At 42.5% G+C, this 22,486-nt stretch overlaps 2 protein-coding genes across 2 annotated transcripts in view; both read right to left on the bottom strand.

The window, feature by feature from the left end:
- Nucleotides 1–22,486, bottom strand: part of GRAMD1B (GRAM domain containing 1B) — a 269,384-nt gene that overhangs the window by 220,340 nt on the left and 26,558 nt on the right. The gene's annotated exons all lie outside the window — the stretch shown is intronic.
- The window catches only part of LOC108300479 (cytochrome c oxidase subunit 5A, mitochondrial-like), a 47,595-nt gene continuing 25,322 nt past the window's right edge, over nt 214–22,486 (bottom strand). The window contains exon 3 of the mRNA XM_017523246.2: nt 214–975. Coding sequence (XP_017378735.1) covers nt 398–975 — 578 coding nt within the window. The 3' untranslated portion in view covers nt 214–397. The remainder of the gene's footprint in view (nt 976–22,486) is intronic.

Below are 22,486 nucleotides of genomic sequence, written 5' to 3'. Positions count from 1 at the left end.
GGTCAATGAAAAAGAAACCTAAACTGCCACAGGGAGTTTTAGAGTAAATATCACAGGGGCAGGGATTTTTGTGTTTTATTCCACTGTTGACTTCCCAGCACCTGAAACAGTGTCTGGCACGTTAATATATATTTGATGCATGAACGAATGAACGAACTGAGCCTAAAGAGAAAGAGGTGTTTTTGATGAAAATTATTATTATTATTATTATTTTTTAAGTTCGAACTCATTTCCCTTTTATTAAAGTACAGGTTACCATTACATGGCTTCATACTCAATAAAGGAAAACTTGTTCAAATAAGGTAATATGTTATCTTCAGTATTTCCAGGTGACTGTTTACACTCAAGTACTCAAGTAGCAATATCAATAAATCCTTGGGAAGCCCATCCATCGGGTTTACACTTTGTCAAGGCCCAGTTCCTCTGGAGTGAAGATTCCCAGTTCATTTAAAGTTGGTCTAAGTTCCTGGATGACATATGGGTAGATTTCCTTATGAGGTCCTGCTTTGTCCTTAACAGCCTCTAGGATGCGAACTGTACTAGCAAAATCATTTAACCGTCTGCATGCCCGCAAAGCAGCATCAATGATCTTGGGCTCTGGAACCAGATCATAGGTAACAAGTGTGTTTATCCCTTTACGCAATTCCCAGGCATCTATATCTGGCTTGTTGAAGTATGTTACCCAGCGAGCATCAAACTCCTCATCTGTCTCACTTGACCCATGGGAATAGCAGCGAACTGACTGGATAGCCGCGGCGGGGCCGGGGGTCGGGGCGGAGTGCGGGAGGCCTCGAGGGCCGGCCCGGGCGGTTGAGGCCACAGTGCAGCGGCGGAGAGCGGCGCCCAGTATGACTGCGATGGGGGCCCGCGAGCAGAGGTTGGAGAGAGAAACCGGTGTGAGCTCGCAGGTGGCTCGCAAGCGGCGGGGGCCGGACTCACGCACAGGCGCACGATGAAAATTATTGTATGTTGGTACTAGTTAGTCCTTTTTTGCTTTTTTCAGTCAAAGTCTCACTCTGTCACCCAGGCTGGAGTGTGATGGCGTTATCTCAGCTCAAGCAACTCCGCCTCCTGGATTCATCTCCTGCCTCCAGAGTAGCTGGGATTACAGGCACCCGCCACCACACCTGGCTAATTTTTGTATTTTTAGTAGAGACAGGGTTTTGCCATGTTGGCCAGGCTGATCTCAAACTCCTGACCTCAGGTGATCCTCCTGCCTCAGCCTCCCAAAGTGTTGGGATCACAGGTGTGAGCCATTGCGCCCAGCCAGTTAGTCCTCATTTGGAGAAAAGGTCATCTCCTTCCTTGACAGCCTTTAAAAGAGAGTTGAATTCTCATTTGTCTTCAAAATTATAAAATGTGAGGGCTGGAAGTCTTTGCTGTCATTCATTTACTGCACAAATGAGTAAAATGAAGCTCAGAGAAGTTAACACTCCAGAGATCACACAGCTATTTAGTGGCAGAGCCCAAGTGAATCCAAATCTTCACCCCTAACACTCTAAAAAAGCAACAATGGGCCAGGCACAGTGGCTAATGACTATAATCCCCGCACTTTGGGAGGCCGAGGCAGGTGGATCACTTGAGGTCAGGAGCTCGAGACCCGTCTGGCCAACATGGTAAAACTCTGTCTCTACTCAAAATACAAAAATTAGCCAGAAATCATTTGAACCCGGAGGCGGAGGTTGCAGTGAGCCGAGATCGCACCACTGCACTGCAGCCTGGGCAACAGAGTAAGACTCTGTCCCCCTCTCCCCCCAAAAAAAAAGCAACAATATTCAGTTTTTGGCTGCCACCCACAGTAAGAATGACAATATAAAAAAGAATTTAAGAAACAACACTCACCTTCTCCATGTAATGCACCCTGGTTTGATGTACATCTATTTCATTTTTCATAGTATTCTGCTCATCACTCACTAAATTCATTTTACAACCTGAAATTTTAAAACACTTCACCACAGCATTTTGCCTACTATAGCTTCTCCCCTTGTACAAGCCTAAAGTTCTCCAGAATCTTCTGCCCATAAAAAGAACGAGAGTGGTCAGCTTTGGGGGACCTATTGATCCAAAGTCCCGAATTTTCTGACTTGGTACAGGCCGTATCTCCCACTGTCAAGTTTCATCTCTCTTGCAAGAGTCCAGTCCAAGCAACTCTCCTTCCCAGCCAGGGTAACCACAACAGTGCATCTCAAACACAGCCCAATTTATCTGCAGCAGCCTTGTGCCTGTCCTTGACTGGCTCTCTAACCCACAAGTTAGTAGGGATTTGCATCTCTACATAAAATAGCAAGCCCTTATCTCCCACTGGCCCCTCTCCACTGCTATCACTCTTCCCCTACCCTGGGAGCCTTCGAGGGGGGAGAATGGTGGCAGCCGGAAGAAGAGCAGAGAAGGGTCAGAGCAGGACAAGTGGTTGGATCTGAGAAGGTCACCAGCTACATAAGTAGATGTGAACAGATGGACTGCTGGACAGTCTTAAGGCTGTAGGCAGTGTCTCTCTCTCTCTCTCTCTCTCTCTCTCTCTCTCTCACACTCACACACACACACACACACACAAACACACACAATTGCAACATATTCTCCCTTTACTTTTTAACTGATAATTTTCTCCATCATCTCTTCCCCTAATTTCTACCAAGTTTTCTCTCTCTCTCTCCCTCTCTCTCTCTCTCTCTCTTTAACATAGTTAATATGGTAGGAAGACAGTTTCTTGGCTATTTTCCTTCTGACTGACAGGTTGAAACTTTCTACTCTGATTTCCCATTTTCCTGCTGAAAATCAGCAAGACAGGATTTGGCAAGAGGGTGCTTTGTGGCAGCCAGGGCTGAAAACTTCCCCACAGCAAACTGGGCACATTCCCACGACCCCCTGACAGCGGGCAGAATTTCCAAGGCTGGCAGCTGAGCCCCTCTCAGGAGCAGTGCAAACCCTGCAGGCTGCATTTGTCTCTTAACAATAGCATCAACTTGCCTGCGAGGCTGGGCAGTGAAGGCCAAGAGACAGCAAAGGAAGGGGAGTCTCTTGGGTAATGCTTTGAATTTTTGTCGCTTATTTCAGATTTTCTCATGAACTATTTTTGAGACTAGGCTTGCAGGTCTGGAGTTCTGCTCCAAAAGGAGAAGATCAGAATGAAGTGAGAAGGCAAGAGAGTACCACCCAACCCTAGCTCTGCCACCAAAGTGCTGTGTGATCTTAAGTCAGTTACTTAACCTCTCTGGCTCTCATTTATCTCAATTTTAAAATGTGAGATTAGATTTTAAAAACAACAATTAATCGGTAACCTTCAATGGTGTTTTCAATTGTTCAGAATCTAATTTATTCTCTTGAAAACAGTCAAATAAAGAAAATGAATGAAGCATTTTTTCTTGCTTTCCCATACCGACCGCAATAGTGAGGAATCAAATTCTTGTTGAAGGGAGGCATCTCTTTGAAAGTCTTCCCACAAATTAATAAAAAAGAAATGATAGAAGATTACTGTTTTGCAACATCCAGTGAATTGATGAATCTAGACATGGAACGCTAATCACTACTCATACCACAAAAAGAGAGACAATCAGGCATTACGTGCTTCTCAATGAAAGAATATAACATCATCCATAATCTTGCCAAAAAGAGCAAACCTAGGCAAATAAAACTTCTCAATTCGGCAACCAATTTGCAGGAAATAAAGGGGACAGAGAACATGTTGAACTGCACTCTGAGTATGTAATCAGTAAGCTCCAAACAGTGAGAAACTCTGCATGCCAAATGTCCTAGGTTCTTTCAAGAAAGTTTAACAAAAACAAAGGCATGTAAGGTGAACTTGTAGAGTTAAAGAAATTTATAAGAGACGTCCTTTTTTTTAATTTTTATTTTTTGAGACAGAGTCTTGCTCTGTCACCTGGCTGGAGTGCAGTGGCATGATCTCGGCTCACTGCAACCTCTGCATCCCAGGTTCAGAGGATTCTCCTGCCTTAGCCTCCCAAGTAGCTGAGACTACAGCTGTGTGCCCCACACCTGGCTAATTTTTATATTTTTAGTAGAGACAGGGTTTCGCCATGTTTGTCAGGCTGGTCTTGAACTCCTGATGTCAGGTGATCCACCCACCTTGGCCTCCCAAAGTGCTGGGATTATGGGTGTGAGCCACCATGTCCCCAGCCCAGGAGATGATGTATTTGTCAGGGGAATAATTGTTTTGGGGAAGAAAGAGTCTGTGTTTGGATCAGGATCCACAGAGGGCTTCTGAAGCAGCTAGCAGTTCTGTGTCCTCTGTGATCTTTCCTGTACCTGTGTTTTATTTTACAGTGAGATTTGTTTTTTTGTTTTTTGTTTTTTTTTTTTTTTAAAGAGAAAGAGTATCAAAATCACCTTTAATTATTTACGGAGCTAGAACGTTGGGATTCTGGGATTCCAAATCTGGAAAGCTACAGGGGCTATAACTGTGAGGTTGCTTCTGAGGCAATGAGGAGGAAAGAGAGCAGAAAGACTGAGGTAGGTTCCAGGTGCAGAGCTAGATAGACCTGGCCTTGAGTCTTGACTCTGCCGCTTACCGTGATGCTGGGAAATTCAGCTAACCAGTCGAATCCCATTTTCCCCATCAACTACGCGGAGATAGTAAGAATGCCTGCCTTGGTGCTGTAACAATGAAATGAAACAGCTCCTCGGAGTTTTTAGCATAGACTCTGGCACATACCTAGTACTAAATACAGGTTGGCTAATAAAAATAACAGTGATGATGATTACCTGTGTTATTATTATCTCTCTGGCTATTTGGACACCCCTAATCAGACATAAATCAGAAAGCAGAGTGCAAGAACATGGTCCTTGGCTGGGAACAGTGGCTCATGCCTGTAATCCCAGCACTTTAGGAGGCTGAGGCGGGCGGGTCACCTGAGGTCAGGAATTCAAGACCAGCCTGGCCAACATGGTGAAACCCCGTCTCTACTAAAAATACAAAAATTAGCCAGGCATGGTGGCTTACACCTGTAAGCCCAGCTACTTGGGAGGCTGAGGCAGGAGAATCTCTAGAACCCAGGAAGCGGAGGTTGTAGTGAGCCCAAATCGAGCCATTGTACTCCAGCCTGGATGACAGAGCCAGCCAGACTCTGTCTCCAAAAAAAAAAAACACAAAAGGGACACGGCCCTCTGGGGAGGACATTAGTGATGAAGGTGGTTGCAGAGGGGTTTGCTTCACAAGCCTTCTGGCTGGCGCATGCTCACCCCTGTGCAATATCCAATGGACATGCTGACTCCTCCATTCATTCATTCATTCCTTTTTTCTTTTCTTTTTTTCATTTTTTTTTTAAGAGAGGGTCTTACTCTGTCACCCAAGTTGAAGTGCAGTGGTGGGATCATGGCTCACTGCTGCCTTGACCTCCCAGGCTCAAGCTATCATTTCATCTCAGCTTTCTGAGTATTTGGGGCTGCAGGCACATGCCACCACACCTGGCTAATTTCCTTGTCTTGGTTTTTATTATTTTTTTGGTAGAGACAGGGTCTCGCTATGCTGTCCAGGCTTTCGATATAGTCTTCCTCCCCCCACCCCTGGCTTTCCCCGAAGCCATCCTCATCAAATCAGTCTGGCACCCTGCCTGTCCTTGGTTCTTCTGGTCTCCAGGTGCAGGAATTCTCAGGGCAACACTTGCTGTTTCCATCAGACACTGGGGCCACTTTGTGTGAGGGAGGCCATCGGGATAAGCAAATGCCTGTGGGAGGCAGGAGGGTCTAGAGGTTAAAAGCATGTGCTCTGCACAGGATCAACAGCCCACACCTGCCTGCTGAGTGACTGTGGGGATGAGGTCCAGCGTGGACACAACAGGCTGTGGCACCTGGGAGCACCACACATGCCAGGAGTCACCCGGATGCTTCTAGCAGAATGGCCAAATACCTTCTGCTCTTCTTACTTTAATTTTTTGTAAGGGAGGGAGGGAAGGAAGGAAGGAAGCAGAGAAGGAAGGAGAGAAGAAGCGGGGGGAAGTAGGAGAATCTTATGCCATCTGGGGCTACAACTGAATCCATCTTCCTTCATATTACTGTTGAAACAAGTTCATTACATCTGCATGACAGTGGGCAAGTTACCTAACCACATTGTGCCTTCATTTCTTCATCTAGAAAATGGAAATAAGAGAACTTACTTCGTATGGTTATTTGGGGGTTTAAATGAGCTTAAATTGCTTTCAATAATGACTGGCATATTGTTAAAAAAGAGAGAGAGAGAGCATGCTGTTTTCAGATCTTCTGAGTTCAGGTACTAGCTTCTTCCCTTATTAGTTTGATAAACTTAGAGAAGTTGTTTCATCCCTCTATATTTTTGCCTTTTCGTCTATAAATTGAGGGTAGTAATAACACCCAGCTCTCTGCTCAGCAAAGAAACTAATCAATAAAATACAGAAGTAATGTATGGAATGACAGAAAATATATACAAACCATATACTACAGACTGAATATTGTGTTTACCCAAAATTCATATGTTGAAATCCTAACCCCCAATACAATGGTATTAGGATGTGGGTCCTTAGGGAGGAGGTAAGTTCATGAGGGTGGGACCCTCATGATTGGATTAGTGTCCTTATGAAAGAGACCCCAGAGAGCTCCCTGACCGCTTCTGCCACATGAAGACACAGCAAGAAGATGGCCATCTGTGAACCAGGAAGCAGGCCCCCACCAGACACCAAATCTGCCTACATCTTGCTGTTGGACTTCCAGCCTTCAAGACTTTGATAAATAAATTTCCTTTTTTTTTTTGAGACGGAATTTCACTCTTGTGACCCAGGCTGGAGTGCAATGGCGCAATCTCAGCTCACTGCAACCTCTGCCTCCTGAGTTCAAGAGATTCTCCTGTCTCAGCCTCCCAATTAGCTGAGATTACAAGTGCATGCCACTATGCCTGGCTAATTTTTGTATTTTTAGTAGAGACAGGGTTTCATCATATTGGTCACGCTGATCTCAAACTCCTGACCTCAGGTGATCCACCCACCACATCCTCCAAAAGTGCTGGGATTACAGGCGCAAGCCACCGTGCCTGGCCAAAATTCTACTTTTTATAAGGCAGCCAGTCTATGTATTCTGTTATAGTACCCCAGTTGGACTCAGACACCACCTATCTGATAAAAGGTTAATATACAAAATATATAAGGAACTCCTACAACTCAATAGCAAAAATAACCTAATTACAAAATTAACCAAAGACATTAATAGACATTTCTCTAAAGAAGAAATACAAACGGCTACTAGGTATGTGAAAAAGTGTTCAACATCACTAATCATCAGAGAAATTCAAATCAAAACAGCAAGGAGATATTACCTCACACAAGTTGAGATGCTACTATAAAGCAAAAACAAATACAAGGGCCGGCGCAGTGACTCACACCAAAATCCTAGCTCTTTGGGAGGCTGAGGCAGACAGATCACTTGAGGTCAGAAGTTTGAGACCAGCCTGGCCAACATGGCAAAATCCCGTCTCTACTAAAAATACAAAAATTAGCCAGGCGTGGTGACATGGGGGTGGGGTACATTTAATTCCAGCTACTCGAGAGACTGAAGCAGGAGAATCCTTGAACCCAGGAGATGGAGGTGATAGTGAGCCGAGATCATGCCACTGCACTCCAGCCTGGGCAACAGAGTGAGACTCCATCTAATAAATAAATAGATAAATAAATAAATGGAAAAGTGTTGGTATGGTAAGGATGCGGAGAAAAGGAACTCTTGCACACTGTTGGCGAGAATGTAAATTTGTGCAGCCACTACGGAAAATATTATGGAGGTCCATAAAAAAAAAATAAAACTACTATATGATCCATCAATCCCACTTCTGGGTATTTATCCAAAGAAACTAAAATCAGGATCTCAAAGCGATACCTGCATTTCCAAGTTCACTGGAGCACTATTCACCATAACCCAGACATGGAAGCAACCTAAACGTCTCTCAATGGATGAACGGATAAAGAAAACGTGGCAGACTTAAATACAATGGAATATTCTTCAGCCTTTAAAAAGAAATCAGTCCTATCATTTGGGACAACATGGATGAACCTGCAGGACCTTATGCTAAGTGAAATAAGCCAGGCACAGAAAGACAAATAAATACTGCATGATCTCACTTACATGTGAAATCTAAAAAAGTCAAAGTCATAGTAACAGAGAATAGAATGCTGGTTGCCAGGGGCTAGGGGAGAGGGAAATGAGGAGTATACGTCAAGGGGTACAAGGTTTCAGTTATACAAGATAAATAAGTCCTAGACATCTACTGGAAGCATGGTGCCCATAGTTAACAATACTGTATTGCATACTCAAAAATTTGCTCAGAAGGTAAACATTATGCTGTTTCCTTATCTCACACACACAAATCATAACAAAAGAGGATGGGAGGAAACTTTTGGAGACAATTGACAGATTTATGGCACAGGTTGTGGTGATGATTTCACAGTTGTATACCTATCCCTAAACTCACTGAGTTGTATACATTACACCTGATCTTAACCAAAAGGCCGAGAAGTGATGAGTTGTATACATTAAATATGCACAGCTTTTTGTATGTCAAGCATACCTCAATAAAGTTGTTTTTTTAACAAGTTATTCAAATAAAAAAAAGAAAATATATAAATGGCCAATAAATACATGAAAAGAAACTTAATGATTAGTCATCAGGGAAATGTAAATAAAACCACAATAGGAAACCACTACACACCTATTAAAATGGTTAAAACAAACAAAATTGACAGGCCGGGCGCAGTGGCTCACACCTATAATCCCAGCACTTTGGGAGGATGAGGCAGGCGGATCACCTGAGGTCAGGAGTTCAAGACCAGCCTGAACAACATGGAGAAACCCCATCTCTACTAAAAATACAAAGTTAGCCAGTCATGGTGGCACATGCCTGTAATCCCAGCTACTCAGGAGGCTGAGGCAGGAGAATTGCTTGAACCTGGGAGGCAGAGGTTTCGGTGAGCAGAGACTGCGCCATTGCACTCCAGCCTGGTTACAGGAGTGAAACTCCATAACAAAAAAAAAAAAAAAAAATGACAATACTAAGCAGTAACAAGGATGTGGAACAACTGGGATTCTCATACACTGCCAGTGGGAGTAGAATTTGATAAAAGTATGCTGTGGTTTGAAAGTGTCCCCCAGAGTTCATGTGTTCAAAAATCAATCCCGAAATTCATGTATCAATCTATTGGAAGGTGGGCTTTTGTGAGGTATTTAGGATTAGATAAGGTTATTAGGGTGAGCCCTTATGATGCAATTGGCAGCTTTATAAGAAGAGAGACCTTATCTGGCACACTCTTGCTTTCTTGCCATGCAGTGCTCTCTGCCACATTATGAAGGGCCTTCTTGAACTTAACTTTCCAGCCTCCAGAACTGTAAGAAATACACTTTTATACTTGTCTTTATAAATTATCCAGTCTGTGGTATTCTGTCATGGTAAGAGAAATGGACTAAGATAAAGCACTTTGGAAAAATCATAGTTTTTTAAACATACATTTACTATATGACTGAGTAATTTGACTCCTAAGTATTTTTCTAGAGGAATTAACTCATGTCTATGCAAAGATTTGTACCTAAGTGTTTATAGCATTTTAATTTGTAATAGCCCAGAATCTACAGATGAAGAGATAAATTATGGTATATCCAAACAATGGAATATACCTCATTAATAAAAAGGAACAAGCTACTGTTATTTGCAGCAATGTAGATGAATCTCAAAACCATTATATATGCTGAGGGTAACAGTCCAGATGGGAAAGTAAATATTCTATGTACATATATATGAAATTCTAGGCTGGGTGTGGTGGCTCACGCCTATAATCCCAGCACTTTGGGAGGCCAAGGTGGGAGGATTGCCTGAGCCCAGGAGTTTGAGACCAGCCTGGGCAACATAGCAAGACTGCCTCTACAAAAAATAAAAAAATTAGCCGGGTGTGGTGGTGCACTCTGGGGTCCTAGCTACTTGGGAGGCTGAGGCAGGAGGATCACTTAAGCCTGAGAGTTTGAGGCTGCAGTGAGCCATGACTGCACCTCTGCACTCCAGCCTGGGTGAGAACCTGTCTCAAAATAAATTTTTTTAATCTAGAGTAAGCAAAATTAATCTAGTGACAGCAAATCAATGTTGCCTGGGTCAAATATTTTTGTTTGTTTTTGCTTTGTTTTGTTTTTTAATTGAATGAAGAGAAGCACAGGAAAAAATTTTAGGGTAATGGAAACATTCTGTATTTTTGTGTTAAAAAATATATACGTTTGTCAAACCTCATCAATCTGCATTTTGTTATATGTAAATTATACCCCAATAAAGTTGAGTTAAAAAATAGTACTCAGCTTGCTGGATTGGTATCAATATGAATTAAGACGATACAAGTAAAGATCTTGCCTCACACAAAAGATTCAATTAATATTAGCTATCATTATCCCCCTAATACCAGATAATTAGCAAAGTTTCTGTTTTCCCCTCTCTGCCTAATTGAGCAAAATGCACAAAATGTTTCAACAGGAAACCCCAGTCTGTAGCAAAGTCCTTGTCTCTAGGCACCAAGATATTCTTGCAGACTGCAGAGTAACATCCCTGTGGTCAAAGATAGGCAGTTCTCTCTGGATCCATCACACCTGCGGTGGGAGAGGCAGCAGAGCAGTGGTACACGTGGCACAGCACTTCTAAGTCATAAGGAAAGAGAAGTGCATATGGGGAAGCAGCAAGAGGACTTTTCCATGGAGGAGACAGGTGAGTCAGGGATGCCAGAGGAGTAGCAAGGAGGGTGAAGAAAACTTTCCTCTGTAGCAGAGCTGCGTCCATTCAACAATCTTAGACTCAGTTTTTCAAAGAATGACCAAGCCATTACTACTAATAAATAGAAACTACTAATAAATAGATTAGTCTTTTCAGTCTTTATCCTAGTTGCCTTTTATCTCTGATACCTCCTTTGAGTTTCCCAACAGTTCTGCAAGACAGAACATATTTAAAAAGGGTGATCCTATTTCACAGAAGAGAAAAAGAAACTTAACCTGCGATCACTGAGTAACTTAGGTCTCTTCATTACCCAACCAGGGCTCCTTGGTGGAACACAGGGACTTTCATCCTTGGCTATTCTTTGGAATCACTTGAAGAGCTTTAAAATATACTGATGCCTGGGTCTCACTCACAAAGATTCTAATCTCTTTGGTGTGAGATGCAGCCTGGACATTGAAATTTCTAAACATGACTTCATGGGTTGGAATGTACAGCTAAGATTGAAAAACACTACTCAAGCATATGTGAATGCTTGGATAAGTAAAACCTACACATCACCTGGGGAAGCTCTGATATTTTCTTTGTCCTTTTTGGTGGGGAAGGTAAATAAGGAAAATAAACCATGCAAACATTCACTTTTTTTATTATTATTATTGAGAATGAGGGCAGGCATAATTTGACTCTATACTAAAGGGATGTATTGGAAACTTGGGGAATGTATAACGGGAAACATAAGCCCTTAAAGAAAGGGCAGTTCATGTTTCCCTGTATACATTCCCCAATTTTACTATGTAATCTTATTTAATTTTATTTGTGTTTAGCTAATAAAGAAAACCAATTTTAATAAAGAAGCCTTTCCTTAGTATGAAAATCAATATAATAATATCTTTGCAGAAATTTTATTTCCCAGAATGTGTTTTGTTTTATTAAGTTAGAATTTATTAAGAACCTAAAAACATTCAGGAATTCATGCAACATATATTGAGATTGGTGCTAAATGAGTATGATACAGTCCTATATTTAGGAGATTATAAACTTGTAGGGGAGATACTATGTTTCAAATGTTTCAAATTCTTGTCCCCTCCAAAATTCATTTTGAAATTTAATCATAACAGTATTAGGAAGTGGGAATCTTAAGAGGTGACTAGGCCATGAGGGCTCCGCACCATGGGTGGGATTGGTATAAAATGGTGAGTTTGGCACTCTCTTGTTCTCGATTTGTCTCCTCCACTCTACTGTCAAGTGAGGAACGGGGTTCCTCCCCTCCAGAGAAGACAATGCTCAAGTCGCCATCTTGGAAGCAGAGACCAGGCCCTTACCAAACACTAAACCTGCTGGCACCTTGATCTTGAAATCCCCAGCCTCTAGAACTGTGAGAAATAAACTTCTCTTGTTTGTAAATTACGTAGTCTGTGATATTAGATTATAGCAGCACAAAATGATTTAAAACAGGGAACAAGACAGGTACATAAATAACTACCAGAAAATGTTTACGCTAACTCCATGAACATACTTAGAATGGAGCTTAGCACATAGAAAGTGTTCAAGAATTATCGAAGAAAAATGAAAAGGAGGAAAGAAGAGAGATGGGGGAAAGAACGGAAGGACGGAAAAGGTAAAAAATACTATGGAGGTTTCAAGATGAAACATCACAATGTGTCGGAAGGAGGCTGTGATTATAGCCTTGGAGAGAAGGTTGGAGTCCACAAATGTGGAAGTGGAGAGGCCCTTCCATTTGGAGGGAATAGTATATGCAAAAGCAAGAATATGTTAAAGCCTGGCCATGTTTGAGAGACACAAAATGGTATCATTGGATAGAGCAGAAGGAATCTCCATGCTGATAGTAAGAGAGAAAATTATAAACTAGAAATCTCTATTGCCAATATAAAAAAATGGACAGAATAATGTTCTTATTCTTAATGGCAGGCAAAAAAATGACCAGTCGTTCTGGTTTTCTTAAGACAGTATTAATTTACATGTCTGGTTCATGCATAATTGCTAATAGCATCTCACTTCATTCTCAAAATTGCTCTGGCTTGGATAATAAATTGTATGATCATCTTAGCAACAAGAAACCTTTAAACTATTTTAAAAAATCAGAGTGCAAAAGAGTAGAATAAGGATGACCTTTTCAGAGTTGTATTTTACCAAGATTCATCAGGCAGTTGTACGGGATTTGGAACGGAAAGAGAAAGAAATTGGATAGAAATGGGAAGATCATTCGGAGGTTATAGGTTCACTCCAGTGAAAGATAGAAAGAGCCTCAATTGAGGCGCTGGCCAAATGTGGTAGGCAGCCCATGAGACAGCTCCAACAATCCCCACCTTCTGGTGTTCAAGCCTTGTGTAGTCCCCTTCCACATTGAAGAGGGTGGACCTGTGTAGCCAATAGGATATTACAGAGGCAACAGAATGTGACTTCTGTGGGGAGTTTAAAAAAAACAAACACTGTGGCTTTCTCAATTTCTCAGATGATTCATTCTGGAAGAAGCCAGCTAACGTGGTCTTAGGGTCCTCAAACAGCCCAAGGAAAGACGCATGTGGTGAGAAACTGAGACCTATCATTCCCAGCATGAATTTGCCAGCCCTGTGAGTGTGCCATCTTGGAACTGGATTCTCCAGCCCCAGTCAATACTCCAGATGACTGCAACCACAGTTGCCACGTAAGCACAACCCCTTGAGAGAGTCCAGGCTAAAACCACCCCGTCAGGCTTCTCCCAAAACATAGATTCTGTGTGCAATCAACCATAGCTATTAATGTTTTAACTTGCTAGGTTCTGGGTAATTTGTTATGTGGAAACATATAATAGACCTTAGAAACAAAAAGGAAAGGACAAAGATAAATTGCATAGGGAAAGCTAAAGTAGCTGGCGTTTGGGTCTCCCTCCCTGTGCTTTCCTTATTAACTGTGTGTTATCAGGGAAATTACTTAACGTATAGGAGTCTTGATTTCCTCATCTGTAAAATAGCCAGGCCTGACTAATGATCTTCAATGTCCCTTCTAGCATTCAAATTAAATGATTTCATTATTCTAAAAGCTCATTTATTAGTCACGGAGCAGGGTTTAGAAATTATCATATTATCTGGAGAGCTCTCTGAGTGTCTGGCTTCATCCTGTTCAACAATCTTATCAATGACTGAATTGAAGATATGAAAGGCATTCTTATCAAAACTGAAAGCGATATGAAACTCAGAAGGAAAGCAGTCACAGTGGTTGAAGTAAAATGCCTAAAAATCTTGAAATTAATGAACAATGAGCCAAATATAACAAGATGAAATGTAACACAAACTCACAGACAGCCTATGAAGTTCTGAAAATTTATCTCAAGGAGTATAAGACCATTATGGTAGGAGTAATATTAACTATTAGTCAATAGTATGAACCAGTTGCCAAGGAATAAATTCTGCCTTCCTTTTATTGGATTCATGAAATCATTCAACAATCACCCAAGCACTGCACTAGGCTTAGGGCTATAGTGATGACTAAGACACAGACTTTGTAGAATGATAAAACCTAAAATTAAGGGAGGAGAGAATCCCGTTTTCCTCTTTGCTTGATCAGACATACTGCATAATATGAATATCATGCCACAATTCCATAGCTTTATAGGTAGACCAAAGTTTTGTCTGAAGAGAGTTGCCAGAATTGATATGAAACTGACAATAATCAGAATCAACTAACCTTTATTGAGTGGCCCTGTGCTCTGTCCAGGGATAGGATATTCAAAGAAAAGAGAGGATGGCTTGGGATAGAATCTTGCCAAACACCAATACTTAAAAGAACAAGCAGAAGGGCAGAATCTGAAAAAAGTGTGAGTGTGAGTTGCAGGAGAAATAGAAGAAAAACCTGGAAGCTAAAACGAGAATGTATTTCAAAGGGCAAAGACGTGTAATCTAGAGACTTGTCCCTGCTTTCAATCTCCTCTTCCACCCCTTCTAACTTACTCACTCTGATCCAACCACATGGGCTTCTGGTTGTTCCTCAAGCATACCACACTCCTTCCTGAAGACATGAGTTTGGCCTAGATGAGGTCAAAGAAGAGTGGCATACCAGTCTGCCACTATCAACTAGTTGAAAGTATAGAAATTGTCAATCCTATAAAGGAAATGAGCAATAGGAGTGAGGCAGAGCAAAAGGATGTCTTCAAAAACAAGAAAAATTGTTCCTCAAGTATACCACAGTCCTTCCTAACTGGTCATTGTCATTACTGTTCCCACTGATTACATACTCTTCCCCCAAGATCCCTGAATGGTCCAGTCCTTCACTCTATTCAGATCTCAGCTCAGATGCCACCTCCTCAGAAAGGACTTCACTGTTCAGCTGAGCTAAAGTAATAACCTCCACCCTCTGCGCTCAGAATTTGTCACCAATCTCCTGACATTTTGTAAATGTACCTGCTCTTCTGTTTATTATCCCTGGCCCCACGCACACGCAGTGGCTTGGAAAGAGCAGTGATTCCACCTGCTTCTTTCACAGATGTATCCACATGGCATAGTACCATGTCTGGTACATTGTAAGTACTTAGTCACATATTTAATGAAAGAATTAAGTAAAATTGGCTGGGTGCAGTGGCTCACACCTGTAATCCCAATACTTTGGGAGACCGAGGTGGGCGGATCACTTCAGATCAGGAGTTCAAAACCAGCCTGACCAACATGGTGAAACCCCATCTCTACCAAAATACAAACATTAGCTGGTCATGGTAGCAATCACCTGAAATCGCAGTTACTCGGGAGGCTGAGGCAGGAGAATCACTTGAACCCGGGAGGTGGAGTTTGCAGTGAGCTGAAATTTGCTGCCACTGCACTCCAGCTTAGGTGACAGAACGAGGCTCCCTCTCAAAAAAAAAAAAAAAAAAAAAAAAAAAAAAAAAAAAAAAAAAAAAAAGAAGTAAAGTCAAGATGCCAAGAAGGACTTTAGTGATCTCAGCAGATAGAGTTCACTGAGGTGACAGAAAGTTAGATGTGTAAGGGACAATAGAATATACAAGGTCTGAGAAAGCTGGAGGGGATGAGGCCCACAACACTAACATCAAGAGAAAGAGTAAGGTTGCTGGTAAACTCCTGGGTACGGGTTAAAGAAGTTTCAAGAGCTCTCATCTCATGATTTCAATCTTATTTTTAAAATAGTACTAAGAATCTGTCAGCTGAGATGAAGTGGGGCAAGTGGTGGGATTATAGGCTTGAGAAAAGTGACGATCTGAAATAGCCAATGTGAAAAAAGAGTAGAGCTGGGTAGGGAGAGAAATGTGATGTGCAGCAAGAAGGGCCAAGTTTAGAAACTGCAAATTTAGAGTGGCATGGGCCATGTGCTTGTGTGTTTCCCTCCGGTAACACTCAGCGACCTGGGAGAAGGAAAAGTGGGCAGCTGCATGGATCTCAGCCTGGGTTGCAAGATGCATTCAGTCAAAGGGCAGTGGTCAGGAGAGTTAACGGTCCTGGGAAGAAAGTGGTGGAGTAAAGTGTAATGGAATCAAGCGGGATGGGAAGAAAGGGAAGCTAAGGGCGCTCCTAGATGAGGTCACGGAGAGCAGACATGAGTTTGGCCTAGGTGGGGTCCAAGAGTCTGCCACTATCAACCAGCTGAAAGGACAGAAAGTATCAATCCTGTAAAGGAAATGAGCAATGGGAGTGAGGGAGAGCAAAAAAGATGTCTTCAAAAGCTAGAAAAATCACCATGGAAAGATTGTATTTGACATGTATTCTATATGGACTCAAGGCCATTATAAAATTCTATAAATAGAAATTATACACTGATCTGACCCATGTTAAAAAATGCTAAGAATCAAAGCAGTAGTGAAAATTCATTGAAAAGATTAAAAAACTCTTTTGTTTTGTTTTTGGAAGGATACCCATTTTTAGAGATAGATATTCAAGGAAGAGTGGGAGGTTATGAGGAGAGGAGGGTTTTGAGGAGCAGGGGGATGTGTACTGAGTGCTCAGCAATGCCCAGAGACAGGCAGGAGGTGAGGAAGAGACCAGATGGGTGGACACAGGGCTTCTTCCCTACTGTAGCCAGAGCAAGTCTACATTTACTTAATGTAATTGGACTTCCGCTTAATACTGTGTTTGGGTAGTGTTTTTGTGTAAAGAAATAAATATCAAACACTATTTGACCAGGTGACTTTTAAGGTTCTTTCCAAGTCAGAGAGCCTCTTTTTTTTTTTTTTTTGATGAATTATGTAAACATTAGCTATTTGTTAAATAAATGTTTTTATTTTAGAAGAGTTTAAGATTTACAAAAAAAAAAGTTGTTGCCAGGTGCGGTGGCTCATACCTGTAATCTCAGCACTTTGAGAGGCTGAGGCAGGCGGATCACTTGAGGCCAGGAGTTTGAGACCAGCCTAGCCAATATGTGAAACCCCATCTCTACTAAAAATATTTTTTAAATTAGCCAAGCAAGGTGGCATATGCCTATAATCCCAGTAATCCCAGCTACTCAGGAGGCGGAGGCACGAGAGTCGCTTGAGCCGAGGTAGTACCACTGCACTCCAGCCTGGATAACAGAGTAAGATTCTATCCCCCACTAAAAAAAGTTGTGAAGATAATACACAGAGCTCTGCTAGACCCCACACCCAGTTTCTTCTATTATTAACATCTCACGTTAGTATGGTGCATTTGCCAAAATCATTATGCCAATAATCAATATTAATATATAATTATGAATTAAAGTCCATACTTCATCCATGTTTCCTTAATTTTTACCTAATTTCCTATTTCCATTCCAGGTCCCCATCCAGGACGTCACATTACATTTTCTCACCTTGCCTCCTTCGGCTCCTATTGGCTGACAGTTTCTTAGACTTTCCTTATTTTTGATGACTTGGACAGTTTTGAAGAGTACTGGTCAGGTATCTTACAGAAGGTTCCTTAGCTGGGATTTTTTTACTGATGTTTTTCTCATGGTTAGACTGTGGCAGTGGGTTTTAGGGAGGAAGATCATGGAGGTAATGTGTCATTTTCAGCACGTCATCTCAGAAGTATGTACTATCATAATATCAATGTGACTCATCACTGCTGTTGACCTCGATCACCTGGCTGAGTGTCTTAGTCTGTTTGAGATGGTATAATAAAATACACAAACCTGGGGAGCTTTTAAACAACAGAAATTTATTTCTCACAGTTCTGGAAACTGGGACTTCCAAGATCAGGGTGCCAGCATGGCCATGTTCTAGTGGGGCCCTCTTCCAGGTGGCAGACTGCTGCCTTCTCACTGTTCTCACACAGCAGAAGGGGCAAAAAAGCTCCCTCTGGCCTCTCTTTTTTTTGTTTCTTTTATTTATTTATTTATTTATTTATTTATTTATTTATTTAGAGACAGAGTCTCACTCTCAGCCTATTGCCCAGGCTGTGGTGCAATCTCAGTTCATGGCAGCTTCAACCTTCCAGGCTTAAATAATCCTCCCACCTCAGCCTCTTGAGTAGCTGGGACCACAGGCATGTGCCACCATGCCAGGCTAATTTTTGTAGTTTTTGTAGAGACAAGGTCTTGCCATGTTGCCCAGGCTGTTCTCAAACTCCTGGACTCAAGTGATCCACCTGCCTCGGCCTCCCAAAGTGCTGGGATTACAGGTGTGAGCCACTGCGTCTGACCCCTCTGACCTCTTCTTATAAAAGAATTAATCCCATTCATGAGGGCTCCTTCTCATGACCTAATCACCTTCAAAAGGCCGCATCTCATAACACTACCACATAAGGGGTTAGGATTCAACATGAATTTTGGGAGGATACCAGCATTTAAACCATACCACTGAGGTAGTGTTTGCTAGTTTTCTCCGCCATAAAGTTACTATTTTTCCCCTTTTCCATACTAACCATAGCTGTTTTTTAATAATCATATATAATCCGTATTTGTGGCTCTGGTTATTTGAAAGAAAAAACATTGCACATTTCTAGGCCAAATAGGCTACTTGGAGGAGGGGGTGTCGCTGGGGCATGGGCAAGCTGAGGCTTTTTTCTATGTGCACTGAGGGCCAGGAAGCAAAACCCTGAGATCCCTGGAAATGCTGGAGCTGGAATTCAAGAAGTAAAGGAACTTGTTGGCATCCCTTGCTTTGTGGAACCATAAGCACAGAGCAGAGGCTGGGAGTGGGTGCTTTGTCCTTTGAGAAGCACTCCAAACCCACTCACCTGGCACAAGAACCCATGCTCCCTGTAATGACCATCTTTTATTTGCCAGCCAAAGAATGCTGCCTTAGTGACTTCATGGAGTTTTTTTCTCCATTCCTTCTAAATACAGTCTGGCTTTGATGATAAACACTGGGCCTCCTGTACATGTGTGTAGGACTGTGTGTCAGCAAACACGATGCCTTTCTGGAGTGCGTGGCATCCAGTGTGAGCCATGACTCCAAGAGAAGCCTGTGCCAAATTAGTCCTTTTCTGAAAAATCTTCCTGGGGATACTTCACATCCAGAGCCATTACTCATGAAGCCAGACGATACTTCTTAAAATGCCAGCGTCTTGGTATTCAACAGCTCTGCACTCCCTGATTTGAGAGGCTCAGAGACTGCTTCTAGCTGCTTCTACCTTTCACATCCCACCTCCTTCCTGAAAACAATCCAAACTACAAACCTTCTCTGCCAAAAGACCCTCTAAGCACTTAAACAGTTACAATTCATGGTCCAACAGGCACCCAACAAACACATAGTGAATTGGTTCAGTGCTCACGAAATGGACTAGGCATTTCTTCCTTTTCCCTCACACAAATGAAGACAGGGGCTGATGTCACCTTCCTCCACCTATGGACAAACCCAGCAGGAGTGAAGAATTTGCTAAACATTTCACAGCCAAGGAAAGATGTTCATCGGCTGAGCGTGCTCTGTCTAGCTGCTGCCACTGCCCGGGCACTATAGCCAGTGGACACTGGGCAGCTTTCTGTTTTTTAAGACAGAAGTATAGTGTGAGGCTGGGCATGGTGGCTCATGCCTGTAATCCCAGCACTTTGAGAGGCCAAGACGGGTGGATCACCTGGGGTCAGAAGTTTAGATCAGCCTGGCCAACATGGTGAAACCCTGTCTCTACTAAACACACACACACACACACACACACACACACAAATTAACCAGGTGTGGTTGTGGGCACCTGTAGTCCCAGCTACTCGAGAGGCTAAGGCAGGAGAATTGCTTGAATCTTGGAGGTGGAGGTTACAGTGAGCCAAGATCATGCCATTGAACTCCAGCCTGGGTGACAGAGTGAGACTCCATCTCAAAAAAACAAAACAAAACAAAACAAAAAAAAAACAAGTATATTGTGAATCACTTTCAAAGTGAAATTCTAAGAATCTGGGGATGGAAGACATTAAGTACCTTGAAAGCACAAAGAGAAGGACTCTCCTTGAGGAGTTCCCCTGGAATCTCTCAAGGGGCCTCCTGTTCAGAACACTGGAAGCCACCCCTACAAATCAGCCCCCAAATCTTTAGAAATAGGGGAGAAAGTGTGGCAGAGGAAAGGCAGATATGGAAGAGAAAAATACATATGTAAAACCTAATTTAATCTTCATAACAACCCTATAAAGTCGATATTAGAATCTCACTTGACAGATGGGAAAACTTAGATGTAGAGAGTTTAATAACCTGCTCAAGGCCCACATCTAGGTAAAAAAAAGCTAGAATTCCAACTCAAATCTGTCAAACGTCCAAGCCTATATATATGATGTTCTGATATTCAGATATCTGCCTGACAACAGTGGACAAAGAATTGAGAAAGTATCTTCCTATACCTCTTTTGGCCACTTTACAACGTATAGTAGTGAGGACTAGGAAGTGAGCAATAGAAGCATAGGCAGGAAGAAGTGTCATTGCGCATGCACGCCCACACGGCGACACGGGAGGACCTCCAATCTCCAGCAACCAGTAGGACTCATCCCATGACCCCAGTAAAGGGTTCATGAGTTAAAGTTGTTGTAATTTGGTTCCGCAACAACGATCTATGGCTAGGCCACAGTCCCTGCCCTCAAAAATCTTTGCAATACTAAGGGGAAGAAGAGGGGTATAAAGAACCAAGGCCAATCACACCACAAGGCAGAATGGGAGGGCAGTGGGATAGGCGACTCTCCCAGGCCTGTGGGGCTGGGGAGGGCCTCCAAGTGAGTAGCAGTTGATTTGAGACCTGAAGCATAAATATGTTCATGGGCAGTGGACAGGAAAGGTAGTCCAGGGTGAAAGGAAAGAAAGAACAAAGGCATGAAGGAAGAGGAGCAAGAAGGACATGAAGAGGCTGGAAATGATGTTGAAGAATTTAAACAGCATTCAGCAGGCACTAGGAAACTAGTGGCAGGCTTGAGAGGAGCGAGGAGAATGGCACGGTCACATCTGCTCAAGAACAATGAGGATGATTGATTAGGAGGGAAGGCAGTGATCAAGGCAGAGTTAAGGAGAGCTTGAGCTCAGCAAGGACTGAGTGAGGAACACTGCAGAGATGAAATGGTCAGAGTGGGGTCACTGATTGGATTAGGGGAAGGAAAATGTAAAGATGAAGCTATCTTAGGTTTCTCTCCCACAGTACCAGAAGAATTGGCGTAATATAAACTGAGCTGAGTATCACAAGCAAGTGGAGAGGATTTTGGAGAATGAAGAAAAGAGAAGATAATTTCAGGTCAGATGAAATTGAGGCGCATTAGGTCAATCATGTGACAGTGTTCACTGAGCTACTGGAAACAACATAAGTTAGAGTGGGGTTCTGCAAATTATTACCCATGGGCTGTGTGTTTTTGTAAACAAAGTTTTATTGGAACACAGCCACACCTATTAATTGATATATTATTTATAGTTTCTTTTGCTTTACAATGGCAGAGTTGAGTAGTTGTGATGGTGACCCTCCATATGTCCTGCAAGCCAAAAATACTATCAGGTCTTTTAAGAAAAAGTTTTCTGACCCATAATATAGAGTCCAAAGAAAGAGGTCAGAAACATCTACATGGAGGGATATAGTTGAGAAGCAGGCTAAGAAAATTACCTTGAAAGGCTGGGTGAGGTAGCTCATGCCTGTAATCCCAGAACTATGGGAGGCTGAGGTGGGTGGATCACCTGAGGTCTCGAGTTCAAGACCAACCTGACTAACATGGAGAAATCCCATGTCTATTAAAAATACAAAAGTTGGTTGGGCGTGGTGGCACCTGCCTGTAATCCCAGTTATTTGGGAGGCTGAGGCAGGAGAATTGCTTGAACCTAGAAGGCGGAGGTTGCTGTAAGCCGAGATCGCGCCATTGCACTCCAGCCTGGGCAACAAGAGCAAGACCCCATCTCAAAAAAAAAAAAGAAAAGAAAAAAGAAAGTTACCTTGGAGGAATAAATGTTAAATCCATTCTCCATTGAAGTAGTATTTGCCAGCACTTACTTTATATCAGGCACTGGGACACTGGGTTCAGTTGTGAGAATAAAGCAATAAACAGGACAGATAAAATCCCTGCTCTCCTGAGTGTTACAGGAGGAGCAACAGGAAGAAACAGTCAAATAAATAACTAGTTACCAGCAGCATCTACATCTGGTGTGCAAGAAAGAAAACACGAGTGAACGGAGGGTTTAGGGGAAAGGGAGTGCCTGGGTGGGAGCACCGAGAACCAAGAAAGTACAGCAGCACAGAGACCAAGGAGAAAGCGTATTTCAAGAAGAAGGACATGATTGGGAATGTCAAATGCTATGAAGCAGGATGAGGTCTAGATATAGGCCATTAGATTTGGCATTGGGAAATTAATTAGAGACCGCTGAGATCATTTTTGGCACAATGGTAGAAAACAAACACATGCGGGGGTTGAGAAGTCAAAAGGTGGTAATAAACTTTGGGCAATAAGTGTATG

The sequence above is a fragment of the Cebus imitator genome, unplaced genomic scaffold (assembly GCF_001604975.1).
Source record: "Cebus imitator isolate Cc_AM_T3 unplaced genomic scaffold, Cebus_imitator-1.0 Scaffold28, whole genome shotgun sequence".
Taxonomy (NCBI): domain Eukaryota; kingdom Metazoa; phylum Chordata; class Mammalia; order Primates; family Cebidae; genus Cebus; species Cebus imitator.
The sequence above is the reverse complement of the archived record's forward strand: the minus strand, read 5'-3'. Positions and strand labels throughout refer to the sequence as shown.